Source organism: Cricetulus griseus, chromosome 4 (assembly GCF_003668045.3).
Source record: "Cricetulus griseus strain 17A/GY chromosome 4, alternate assembly CriGri-PICRH-1.0, whole genome shotgun sequence".
In the NCBI taxonomy this organism is placed as follows: domain Eukaryota; kingdom Metazoa; phylum Chordata; class Mammalia; order Rodentia; family Cricetidae; genus Cricetulus; species Cricetulus griseus.
The window spans coordinates 39,116,535-39,129,380 of record NC_048597.1 but is presented as its reverse complement, the minus strand read 5'-3'; the positions used below and the strand labels follow the sequence as shown (position 1 = coordinate 39,129,380).

General features: G+C 38.6%; 1 protein-coding gene across 4 annotated transcripts in view; it reads right to left on the bottom strand.

The window, feature by feature from the left end:
- Alcam (activated leukocyte cell adhesion molecule) overlaps positions 1-12,846 on the bottom strand; it is a 182,812-nt gene that overhangs the window by 64,437 nt on the left and 105,529 nt on the right. The window contains exon 1 of one of the 4 annotated variants that reach the window (XM_027412521.1): positions 12,055-12,256. The exons of the other annotated variants lie outside the window; for them this stretch is intronic. Within the exon in view, the coding sequence (XP_027268322.1) occupies positions 12,055-12,061 (7 nt within the window). The 5' untranslated portion in view covers positions 12,062-12,256. Of the gene's footprint in view, positions 1-12,054; positions 12,257-12,846 lie in introns of those variants that run through there. 4 annotated transcript variants of the gene reach the window in all.

Sequence of the window (12,846 nt, the reverse complement as noted above, 5' to 3'; positions counted from 1 at the left end):
TTCTATATAATATACTTGATCAAGTTTCAAAGAGACAAAGTACATAAATTTCTTTAGCATTTGGGATGCACTGTATTTAGAGAGTCTCATCTAAATCCTTTTGGTCTTGGGGAGGGAACCCTAATTTCCAGGCAACTCGGCCAATGCTGACATTCAGCAGCCTCCACATCTTTCTGGTGGGCAGGTCCTGTCTGAGTGAAGCTCTTCCGCTGCTGTTTTAGGAGGATGTTTCCAACATATTACCCATCCCACTGAGGTGATAATAGATTTGCCTCAGCTTTCCATTTAAAAGACACAATGTCTTTGAAAATTTGCTCATGGGTACTGCTTTGGGAGATAATGATACACGAAATTCCCTTAACTGGATATTATAATATTGCCTCTTTGGCACTGCTATTTTTAACAGCTTTTAAAGGCAATGGTGTCACTTAGGTTAAATAAAAGTTCACTTTTCTTATACATTCAAAGCATGCCAACTTATAGACATGAGCTATTAAGAGCCCCAGGAAGGGCTGCAGGATATATCATGTTTTGTTTATGAATCTCATCTGGAAAGAACTAAAATGTTCCCCAGGAAGTGATTCACTGGCATCCAAGCAAACCACACAAAGAAGAAGAAAATCCTTGGACTCTGACAAATTTCAAGTTAATTCTCTCTTAAGCTAAAAGATCTATCTATCTATCTATCTATCTATCTATCTATCTATCTATCTATCCGTTTATCTATCTACTTATCTAGGTTCTACATGAATTTCCTTCAGCCTTAGTGTCTCCTCTCCATGTTTAGAATAGACAAGAACACTGTTAATACAGTTTTAAAATGTTTTTGAAGGTAACTGAATTCTTAGCATATAAAATGATAATTGGTACATATATATATATATATATATATATATATATATATATTATATATATATATGCCTTCTAGGTCACTGGCATGGTTTTAGAGATTTGTTTGCTCAGAAATCTGTAAGTTTTCACCTATGATTTTACATTTTCCTTTTATTGACAATGGATTCTTCATCACATAAAATATCCTGATTACAGTTTCCTTTCCTTCTACCCCTTCAAGTTCCTCCCCACCTCCTCTCCCATCCAGATTCACTCCCTTTCGGTCACTCATTAAGAAACAAGCAGGCTTCTAAGGGATAATAATAGGCTAAAATAAAAGTAACACATCAGAGTTGGACAAGGCAAACCAACAGAAGGAAAAGAATCTAAAAGAAGGCAGAAGAATCAAAGGCCCTCCTGTTTTCATACTCACAGATTTCATAAAAACAGAAAACTGGAAGCCAAAATCCATATGCAAAGGATGTGGTGCAGACCTGTGCCAGCTCTCTGCATGCTTCCTCAGTCTCTGGAAGTTCATGTGAGCTTTGTTAATGATTTAGAGGGCTATATAATTTTTAGTAGGTTTTTGCTTTGTTTTGTTTCAGCATTTTGTCTCATTGTTTTGTTCTTTTGAGGGGGCAGAGTCAGGGGGACAATACATAAAGTTGGGTAGGTAGGGAGGTAGAGAGGATTTAGAAGGAGCTGGATAAGTGAGAAAAGCATGACCAGAGTAAATTATATGAAAAAGTTAAAAGGATAAAAAAACAAAAAAATATCTATTATGTTTTAGAAATTAAAGTAATTTAAAATGTCTGATTCCTGTTAACTATAACATTAACATAAAGCTTTGGTTTGTAACAATATGGCAGACTTATTTCCCAAGGAAAATGCACTCTATGAGTCAACACACATTAAACAGCACTAACAGCTAAAACATGATCCTTGTGTTCAGAATGTGTGGGCCTGGGCCTAGCTCTGTTGCTAACAAGCGAGGCAGTCTCTAGGAGTTACTTAAGTGGTGTGTGCTCATATTGTCCAGCTATAAAATTAAGGGCAATGATAGTACCAATCCCACAAGGTTGCCCCTAATCTAACAGATGAACACTTGTTAAGTTTCAGTAAGATGTACTTGTCCAGTATCACATTTTCATTAATTGCTAGCCACTGAGCCTGCCTGGCTTATATTTATTAGGGTAATGGAAACCATGTTCACAGTATTGTAGGAGCAGATGAGGGATTGATGGATACATTCAGAAGGCCTTACCCTGAAAGGAACATGTGTATGGAGTCCTCAGAGATGAGAATGTCTTCAGGTGGAAGAAAACTGTAGGAGACTCCATGCATTGTAAGCACAGGTCCCATCTGCATAGCAGATGCTGGCTGAGAGTTGGGTCCAGGGAGAGGCAATAGAGAGGTACATAGATGACAGGAATCTGGGAAACATACCCAGAAATGGTTACATCTAAGCTTAAAGAATTAAGACTTTAATCCACTATAGATATGGAGGAGAAAGGGAATTTGGGGCTATGACGAGGATGGCAGTGATAATTATTGATACCAGCAGTGTGGACAAAAACCACCTAGAGAAGCCCCAAGAATCAGAGAGCCCAACAGAAACTTCAATTGCTTATCCAACAGTCAAGAAATGGGGTAGTGGGGATAAATAAAGGAAAACATAGTGGGGGAAAAATAAATAAATAAAACAAAAATGGAGATGGGAAGAATGTTGCCAAAGTGAAATCAATGTGAGTTTCCCTAAGTCTGCTGACTCCTGAAGCTACAAAGTTCACATTTCCCAACAGAGCTAAGTACACTACTCACTTGAAGAACAGCTAACACACAGCCTCTGTGGGAGCATATAATACACAGTGTGTGAAATCACACACTAGCTGGGCAAATAGGAAGGCGGACTTTTTGTGTTAGCTCTTTGGAGAAGCTGAGACTAAGCACGCAGAGCAGTCCAAAGCAAATATTAACACGGGCAGTGTTAGGTGCCTGGTTTCTAAACGCAAATTGTTAATGCAAAATGCTTTAACACCTTCAAGCACTGTTTGCTGTATGCTCCAAATGGTGGAAACAGAAAAACTAAAAAAGGAGAACTTCAATAATTCCCTCTCTGTTTTATTTCAGCTTGGGTTTACTAGCTGGAACTTCTGACAAAGGGGCCAAAATTGAAATTCACAAAAAGTTCAAGGATTTTGTGCTTTTAATTCACCATTATTTTTCTTCCTTCCTATAAGTTTCTGAACTAATTGGGGACATGCAAAGTATTTTGAAAACACTTCTGTTTGAATAGAGGATGCTGTAAGTCTCTGATACCAAGTGGAAAGATATTGCAGGAGTGCTGCATCAGTATTCCAGTTCAAGGTGTCATGTGACCAAGTTTGTTGCCAAGGACAACTGTTGCTAGCTTCACTTGCTAGTGAACTTAAAGGGTGACATGATGCAGTGTGCATTTCCTGTATAGGGAAAACAAAGTGATTTATTCTTATATATTTAAAAATCTCTTTGGTATGTTGTTGGTAACTGGGATTTAATAATCTATCTTGTTCTTGTCTTCCTGCCCAAGCTGTACGAAAGGGTCATTGAGCAAACTGTGCTCTGGCCTGCCTGGAAGTCAATCCATCTGTCTAACCTGCTGCTGCCTGGCTGATGGCCTTTCTCCTATTCACCGCTCAGCCACTTTTGTATTCTCTGCCGGATGCCCTGACTCCGATTTTCCAAAGCATAGCATCAAGAACCTAGGATGGCAGACACTGACAACCACACAAGCTTTCCTTTTGAAATGTCTGCTAATGAAGTTGAATAACAGATAAGATATCTGTATTTAAAATCCAACAGAGGGGCTGCAGTGATGGCTCAGTGGTTAGAAGAACTTGCTGCCATTTCAGAGGACCAGGTTTCCATTGGGGCACCTTCACAGTGGCTTCCAACTCTCTGTAACTTTAGTTCCGGTGGATCTAACACTCTTCTGAATGCAGTGGGTGGAGACATGCACAAGAATGAGTGCATACACACATGTATGCATGCCTGCATGCTGACACACACACACATACATGCTGCACATACATACAAGCAGGCACAACACTCACATACATAAAACAGAAATAAACCAATCTTTTAAGAAACACAACAGGAAATATCAGTTCCGTAACTCACAGCTGAAAGACCGCCAGCATAAGAGACTAAACAATCAAGGTCTTACCACCACTTAATATTTGCTTTCTTGTGCCACAGCTAAGTTTTGGTTAACAGGAAAAAAAACTTAAATGTTCTTGGACTCACATTCCCCACTAAGAGGAAAATATACTGCTGTTTTCTGGTGAGATCAGAAGCTCTATTGCTTTTATGATGGCTGACAAAAGCTTTAAAAAGTGTAGTGTGTTAGGCTTCTTAATTTACTATAGAAGTTTCCTGTTAACACCTTAGTAATGGCACTGAAAGCACTTTAGTTTGAGTTTCTGACTGGCTATAATATATATATATATATATATATATATATATATATATGTATGTATATATATGTATGTATAATATGTATTTTACACATAAATATTTAAATATAAATACAATCAAAATGGAATCTATCTATCATCTATCAATCTCTATATGTAGTGAGTGTGTATGTGTGAGTATTGAGTGCTCCTTTGTGGTGGGTCCACCAGGAGGAGTCAGTTCTCTTCTTCCACCATGTGGGTCCCACGGAACAAACTCAGGTCATCCAGCTTGGCAGGAAGAGCCCTACCTGCTGAGATGTCATGCTTACCCTGACTGTGAATCAGTTGATGAATGGTTTTAGCTATGACTTGAACGTCCCTTACGTTGGTTACCACTATCTCTTACAAATTATTAAATATTTTATTCCACTGCTGAAGGGTAGCACACAGTTTGGTTGTTAGCAAACCCTACAGTTTTTAACCTTTGGAATACCTTGTGGAGGTGAAACTGTATTGGAGAAAATCCTGACCCAAGCAGAAGGTCATTTTGCTCCCAGTGTAACAGGATAAATATTATCTTAATTGCTTTCATCAGGGACAACAAAAATTCCACTTCACTTCAAAACTATAGGAATATTGAATTCTTCAGGACATGAAGATATAATCTGCAGAGTATTTATAAGTAGCCCATCTCGTGTGTCACCTGCATTTTCATTGTCTATTTCTTTAAGGGGGGAAGCATTTGGGGCAGGCTGCAGGTTGCATGCTTTCCTGTCATCAAATCAAAAGGCATGCCAGTGAGGAAGCTTTCAGTGTGCTTTGAAATGCACTTTCCAAGTGCACAGTGCCTTCAACCAATGCTATGTCGGCTCTGAATGTGCTTTTCCTGGATACCCCAGTGGTTTCCACCAGCACACACATGTACAGGGCTACAGATCTGTGACTACATCAGCAGTCACTGAAATGAGTAAACCTATTCACCAAAGTCTTGAGCAGCCCACCCAAACAAGACTTTAGAGATTTTGTTCTGTTTTTGACCCAATGTGTTACTCTTTCCTATTATAGTTTCTGTCATGTGTCAATCACTCTTGCTAATGACAGCTGCTAACATCTGCAGAGAAACTGCAGAGCTGACAAAGCAGTTCCCCACACATCTCTCCAGTCTATTCCCTCATAGTCCCTTTCCAATTTACCACTAAAGTGCCAGGCCTTTGAAAAACAATATAATCAAACTTAAAAAGAGAGGCTATTTAAAGAGTAAACAGACCCTGAGTGAGAGGCCCCTGGGGTTTCCTTAGAACAAGGCTTAGTTCATGAACATTAGCATTTATTTTGGCTACTCAGACCTTTGTGTTTCCCAAACACTCTTGACTGGGCTGGAATGGGTGAGATTGATAAATAAGAAAATGCTGTCTCCATGCAATATTTCTATTAGTGTGCTTTTATAAGGGTTTGGAAATTAGTCATTGTACCCTCAAATGAGAGGTGGCTTAACAGTTCATTTAATGTAGGTTGTTCACTCTATAATCAGAGAGGGGGAAGTCTAGAAAATCTCCCATATTTAAGTCAGAACTCAGTCAAGAAAATGAAACTTTAACTCTTAGTCTCATATTCTTTTCATTAATATCCAGTTTGCAATCCTCTAAGTTGTCTTGATTTTTTTAAAGTACTCCTCATCAGGAGATATATTTAATACTTCCAAGGGGATGTAAAGCTCCTCAGGTAACACCAAATCGTATTGATGTGTATCTGCACACACACACACACAGACACACACAGACACACACACACACACACACACACACACACACACACACACACACACGCACGCACACACGCACACACACACACACACACTGTGTGTGTATGTGCCTGTGTGTGTAACTCTAATAGTTTCCTTTGTAAATTAAGCAAGAGAAGAGATTGACAATAGCGTCTAAGAAAAGCATCGGTTGCACAATTATAAGACTATGCTGTAATAAAGTCATCATTACTACTCTTGTATAATTATTAAGAAAATGTTACTGAATATAAATGCTAGGATATCCATATAGCAAAGTTTCTGCAACAGAGACAGCTGCTTCTGGACTAGGTAGTGTGGATACTGTACACAGCAAGGACAAGGTGGACATAAGGAACAATTATGTCCTGGGTGGGAAGGAGCAGGATGGCTCATGATTTTACCATTCTGCTCACACATGCAATTTAAAGTTCTTAAGCTGTTACTAAACCTTTTCATTTACTGCATTTGAATTCCAATTGACTACAAATAACTCTAACATGTGAAACCACAAATAAGAAGGACTACTGTTGTAAATATTGGGTCCTTGACAAAAATGGAATGATGGTGACAAGTACTATTGTTATACTACACAGTGAAGCAGATATGGACAAATTACCTTTGCCACAACAGAACTGTGATGGGGGAAGTGCTTCTGTGTATGTGTTTGTCTTACTGGATGATAAATAAAATACTGTTTGGCCAATGAGACAGCAAGTTAGACAGGACTAGGAGTCAAAGAGGATTCTGGGAAATGTAGTAGAGAAGTGGTGATCCAGGCAGGAAGTGACATAGCAAGAAGACTGTAATTTAAGCAAGGAAAAACAGGAAGTGCCCTTTCGCCCTTTGTCTCCTCCAGCTGCACCATGTGAGCCACCGGCAAGAGAGGGTGACAGCGGAAGGCGTCCTCTATAAGATAAGTCTTATAAAATATATAGATTTATGATAATTAAGACTGAGCTAACAGACGAGAAATCCTAGTCATTGGCCAAGCAGCATTTGAACCTAATATAAGTCTCTGTGTATTAATTTGGGCCCTAACTCGGGCGGGCAACTGGCGTAAAGCGCACACATGGTGGTGGGGCTCAGCAGCTTTTGGCAGAAAGATTTATCGTAACAGAACTGTAAATATTATCTTAGTGTTATTTTTTTCATATTTCCTCAAATTAGAGAAGAAATGAAAAAATAATTTAAAAAGTTTCAACTAGCCACCACAGGCAAAACTAGATATTAGAAATACAAAAGAGCAATGAGGGAAAAGGCAAGAGGCTAAGAAGAGAGTAAAGAAGACAACAGTAAAGGGAGCTCAGTCATCATTTGATTATGATGCTGCAGAAGCAGACAATTTTTTATCTCAAGAATTTCTCCCATCATAACACACACCATATTCAGTTCATGGGTAAGCCTTTCATTTATTTTCTGGCTGGGAAGGCAAGGGTAATAAAACAAGCTATGTCTGTCGTAAGGGTTACCATGACTGCATAGCTGACGGTCATTCCTCCTAGTACTTTTTTCTTCATTCACTAAGAGAAGCAGTAGGCATTTTGGTGTTGAGAAGAGTGCTCATTCTGATACCACACATGATTCATTTATTGGAGTTGAGAACAGGATGAAAATTATTGTCTATTGCAAACCTCAGTGCAGTCTGGCTTCACCAAATTGTCATATTGAAACAGAAGAACAGAGGAACAACTGTCTTGAAACTATATTTAATGAAACATTTGATATAAAGTTAGTTCATGTAATGTTAATGTGTGAGTATTGGAATTTTATCATTTATTATACACAATAATATAAATTTATTATTTGTTATAAGCTTTGTATCAGGTTTATATGTTTAAATATGTTTTAAGTGAAAGAAAAGATGGTCATGGCACCCCATTTCTGTAACTCCAGGCCCGGGGAGGCAAAGACAAAGTGTCCTTGGCTTGATATCTAGCCAATTTAGCCAAACAGGTAAGCTCGAGGTTCAGAGAGAGACAGCCTATCTCAAAACAGAAGGTGTAGCAAATTTAGGAAGATATTTGATGTTGAAATCTGTGTAACTATACCAACACACACAAATGCTAACATGTATGTATAATCTTAAACACATTTTTAAAACACTATGTTTGTCTCCTTCACAAAGTACAAAATAAGAGTAATTATACCAATATTTCATCAGTAAATAGATGGTGAATGCAAGAAATTAATCTTCTTTACCCATGATAGCTACTTTACAAGAGATAGCCTGCCTTCTTTTTTCTTCATCATAATTTTTTTTTATTTTAAAAGTCTTTTTCCATTTTACATACCAATCCCAGTTCCTACTCCCTCCCCTTCTCCTGATCTCCCTACCTTCCCACTCACCTCACCTTCCCATCCACTCCTCAGAGAATGTAAGGCTTCCCATGGGTAGTCAACAAAGACTGTCACATCTCTTTGAGGCAAGACAAAGGCCCTCTCCCCCAATATAGGCTGAGCAAGGTAACCCTCCAAATAGAATGGGCTCCAAAAAGCCCGTTCAAGCAGTAGTGACAAATCTTAATGTGGATGACAGTTATGGGGCTTGGGTAGTGTGTGGGGCCACTGGCAGTGGAGCCTGCCTTATCTTTAAACAATGAGACTCAAGAAATTCTGTTGGCAAACATACATGTTAGTTATTAAATCTTACAAGGAAAAGCTGGGACATTTAGGACAACAGTCATGATAGTCATTAATGACAACAGTCTAATAGATATCTGAGTACAATTTTTGCTGGGTAATTTGGATAAATATTGACTATTTTATGATAAATGTAGACAATAGGAGGATAGCCAAGACTTTTTATTTTTAATGGAGTTTTATTTATTAGTGATCCCTGCTGTTTTTACTTAAACAAACAAACCAAAACCCAGGTTCTCTGCAGTATAGTACCTGAATGGGAAAATATTTTCTCTGAAAAACATATGTATTACATATATCATATTATTATAATTAAAGTGGTGGCAAATTCAAAAGTATATACAGATTCTCCTGTAATGATAGCAAAAGCTTAATGGGCGTGGCTTTAGCATTTTGAATATCTGGGGAATGTTCCTCTTCCTTGAAGTGTGTAGAAAGAGACAATTTCTCATCCTTAAAATATTCAGTGAGGTTTCAAAGTCCTCTGATCTCAGTAAGAATGAGTCACTGTTGTTTGAAGAAAACACTCTCATGCTTCCCTTGGTCTAAGTAAGAAGTGTACTTCATCTGAATTCTTTTCTCTAAAGTTTCCTCAACTAAAAATGGCTGGAAAGGGGAAGAGATAGAGTCAAGTGGAGAAAATCCTGTTTAGTTCTTTCCTTATTTAGGTCAATTTCACCTTCACTAGATAACTTCTGGTTTCATTTCCACGGATCCTGTTGTATATAGTCCAGTCTTCCTCACACATGGACAACTGTGTTTTAACTGGACCTCAAGAATGTCTAACTCCACCGAGTAGAGTGAGCAGCAATCTTGTCTGGAGAAAACTCTTCTACTGATAACAAAGGACAGCACAGTTTTACTTAAAGATAATCTTTATCAACCCCAGTCACTCTGTTCTGATAGTGGGCTGAATACCAGGAATGTCAAAAGGCCTCTTAAGAGTGGCAAACCAGATCAGGCATGTTGAATGGTACTTGTGGTGATGGTGACAAGAGTCTAATAAAGAAGTAAATGTTGGAGGAAATAGAAAACCAATATTTACCATGCAGTGTGGACTAGCACAGATTTTAGAACAGTCTGTTCAGCGCTGGTGTTTATAGTAGCAACTTCCCTTCGCATTTCTTTTTATCTTTCTCAGGTCTTCTTATCTTTTCTTGTATACACAGAATAAGACACAAAGCTCACTGCAAATTCCTGGGACACAGTTGACTTTTCTGGATAATGGTCATCACCTTTTTATTCTTTCTCCTTCTTTTTCTAAACTTTAACTTTCTCCTTCTCCTTCTCCTTCTCCTCTCCTCTCCTCTCCTCTCCTCTCCTCTCCTCTCCTCTCCTCTCCTCTCCTCTCCTCTCCCCTCCCTCCTCCCCTCCCCTCCCCTCCCCCCCCTCCCCTCCCCTCCCCTCCTCTCCTCTCCTCTCCTCTTCTTTCCTTTCTCATCCCCTTCCCTCCATGGTAATAAAGGTCAAATCCAGGGCCTTCTGTGTGCCTTGCAACTACTCTACCCATAAGCTTCATTCCCAGTCTTACCCATCCATTTAGAATGAGTCTGAGACAGTAACATAAAACGATGTTACATAACAAGGAGAAACTATAGAATTTTTTTGTGATGAGCTGAAACTATTGGCCATGACCTTGTTCACTTGTAAATTTACAAGGTGTAAATTTAGTGTATATGACAAATATTTAGTTATACTGAGCTACAGTGCATTAAGGAACTTGCATAATAACTTGTGAAGTGTCTACATGTGTAGAGAAACCTTTACTAATCACACTTTTTGATTTATCTTCTTGCTAGTGCCCAGTGAGAAAAAGGAGTATTTTTAAAATACAGATTTCTAAAGAGATTTCAAGAGAAGTGATCATCACTTCTGCTAACCACTTGAAGTTTATAATTAGCAAAGGTGTTTGTACTTTGACAACAATCTGTCACTAAAAATTAAGAGAGAACCTGAAAGGAAAAGCAGTCCTAACTTTACTTTCCCCATAAAAAGTTTGTATATATTATTTACCACAATTTTTAATGTCTTCAGCATTTATTTTTATTTAGACATCCACTATTTTTATTCTTGGGCCATCATTTGTTTCCAATCATAATGGCAATTTAATATTTAGTAATTTTAGATATAAGCTGCTCCTGAATGATTGCTGTGCAGCAGGTGTCCAGTTCTGTCTTGAGTACTTTAAGTACAACCTCGGTTTCTTCATACAAACATAATTATTACTTACATTGAAATATTTTTTCCCTTTTAAAAACTTGTGTCTGCATACACAGAGACCCACAGCCAGATGTTATGCAGAGAGTGAGAGAACTTGGAACTCTCAGTCTTATGTATGGGATGTCTCTATCACATCAACCCCTTAGGGCTCAGAGACCTCTGTGGAAGAGGAGACAGAAAGTCTGTAAGAGCCAGAAGGGATGGAGGGCATCAAGGAAACAAAATCCCCTAACCCAACATGACCAAAGTACTTATGAACTCAGAGTCTGAGGCAGCATGTACAGAGCTGGCAAAGGTCTGTACCAGATGGGCTCCTAGAGATTAATGGAAAAGTAGATACTTGCATCCATCCCTAACCCTGAAGCTTCCCCAACTGATAAAACACTGGCAAAAGAAAATTTAGTTTTTCTCCAAGGGGATCTCATTGGAAAACAAACTACTCTTAAAGGATTGCTGGGCGTTGGTGCCACACACCTTTAATCCCAACACCAGGGAGGCCTAGGCAGGCAGATCTCTGTGAGCTCGAAGCCAGCCTAGTCTACAGAGGGAGCTCCAGGACAGGTTCCAAAGCTACAGAGAAACCCTGTCTTGAAAAACAAAGAAACAAAAAAACAAAAACAAAAACAAAAACTACTCTTAAAGGTGGGCTGCATGCCCAGCAGTAGATGGACAACAGAAAAGAACTCAGTGGCTTCTTTTGAGGTCTCATAGCTCATAGTGTTGTGTCAGGACTTTAAAAATTATCTTATTTACTATTATTTTAATACATTTATTTATTCTTTATTTCTCTCTTTTTAACCTACAGGTCCTTTGTGTATATATTATGGCATTTAGTATAGTGTTTTTATAGGCTCCCTGTGTGTAAAACTGAGTGTGTCTCTGCATCTATATCTGTTTCTTGTGCCTTTTCTTGGGCTCATTTCCTTCTGTTTATTTTGTTCTATTCTGATATATTAGATTTTGTTTTTATTACCTCTTAGAAAACTTGTTTTTTTTTAAATGAGAGATAGAAAGGGTATGGATCCTAATGGGAAGGGAAGGGGAGAAGTAGCAGAAGGGGAAACCATAATAAAGATATAGTATATGAGAAAAAATCTATTTTCAATAAAAGAAAACAATAAATAAAAAAATAAAAGTTGGTACCTGGCATTTCTATTCCCTGATCTTGCAACTCACTTTTCAACCAGGATTCTACCAATACAACTTCCTTTCTTAAATATTCCCATTTTCTTTGTGCTGAAAGTGCAATAGCTTTCACCCTGTCCACTCTTGCTGCTATCAAGCAAAAATGCTCTTCTTGATCTTCAGTTCTTATCAAAGTTGTCCTGCTGACAAAGAATCCAAGTCACTGGCAGCTTCAAGTGTCTTCAAGTGTTTCAGCATCAAAGATGAACCCAACAAGCTGGACCACTCTTCGACTGTTCCTGCTTCTTGATGTGGAACATGGTGTCATGAGTGTGACGAAGACACACCAGGTAGATTTCACCAGTTCTTCATAGCTTGTGACACAGATGCAGTGGCATTATTTTGGTGAGAAGGTTATAAAATGTTCAGAGCTCCCAGGCAAAATAACAGCCCTCTGTATGAGTGAGTAGAAGGGGGAGTTAAGCATTAATATATGAAAGGGAATAAATAAGTACTGAGAATGAGATGGGAAATATTTGGGGCACAGTATCCTCAAAAATCAGTTATGAATGTCTTTCTCAGGAGGGCAAAAACTCTGCTCTCCTTGTTCTTTGGGAGGATGAATTGGCTTGCCTGAAAAAAAAGGATGGGCATCACTCTGAATGATCTACAGCTACAGATCAGTGTATCACTTAACTCTCATCAGAGAAGCTTCTTGCAGGAGATGGGGATTAACACAGAGAACCACACTGGTCAATGCACAGCATGTGAAAGACTAGGGAACACTCATTCCAAAATAGGATTTCCTAT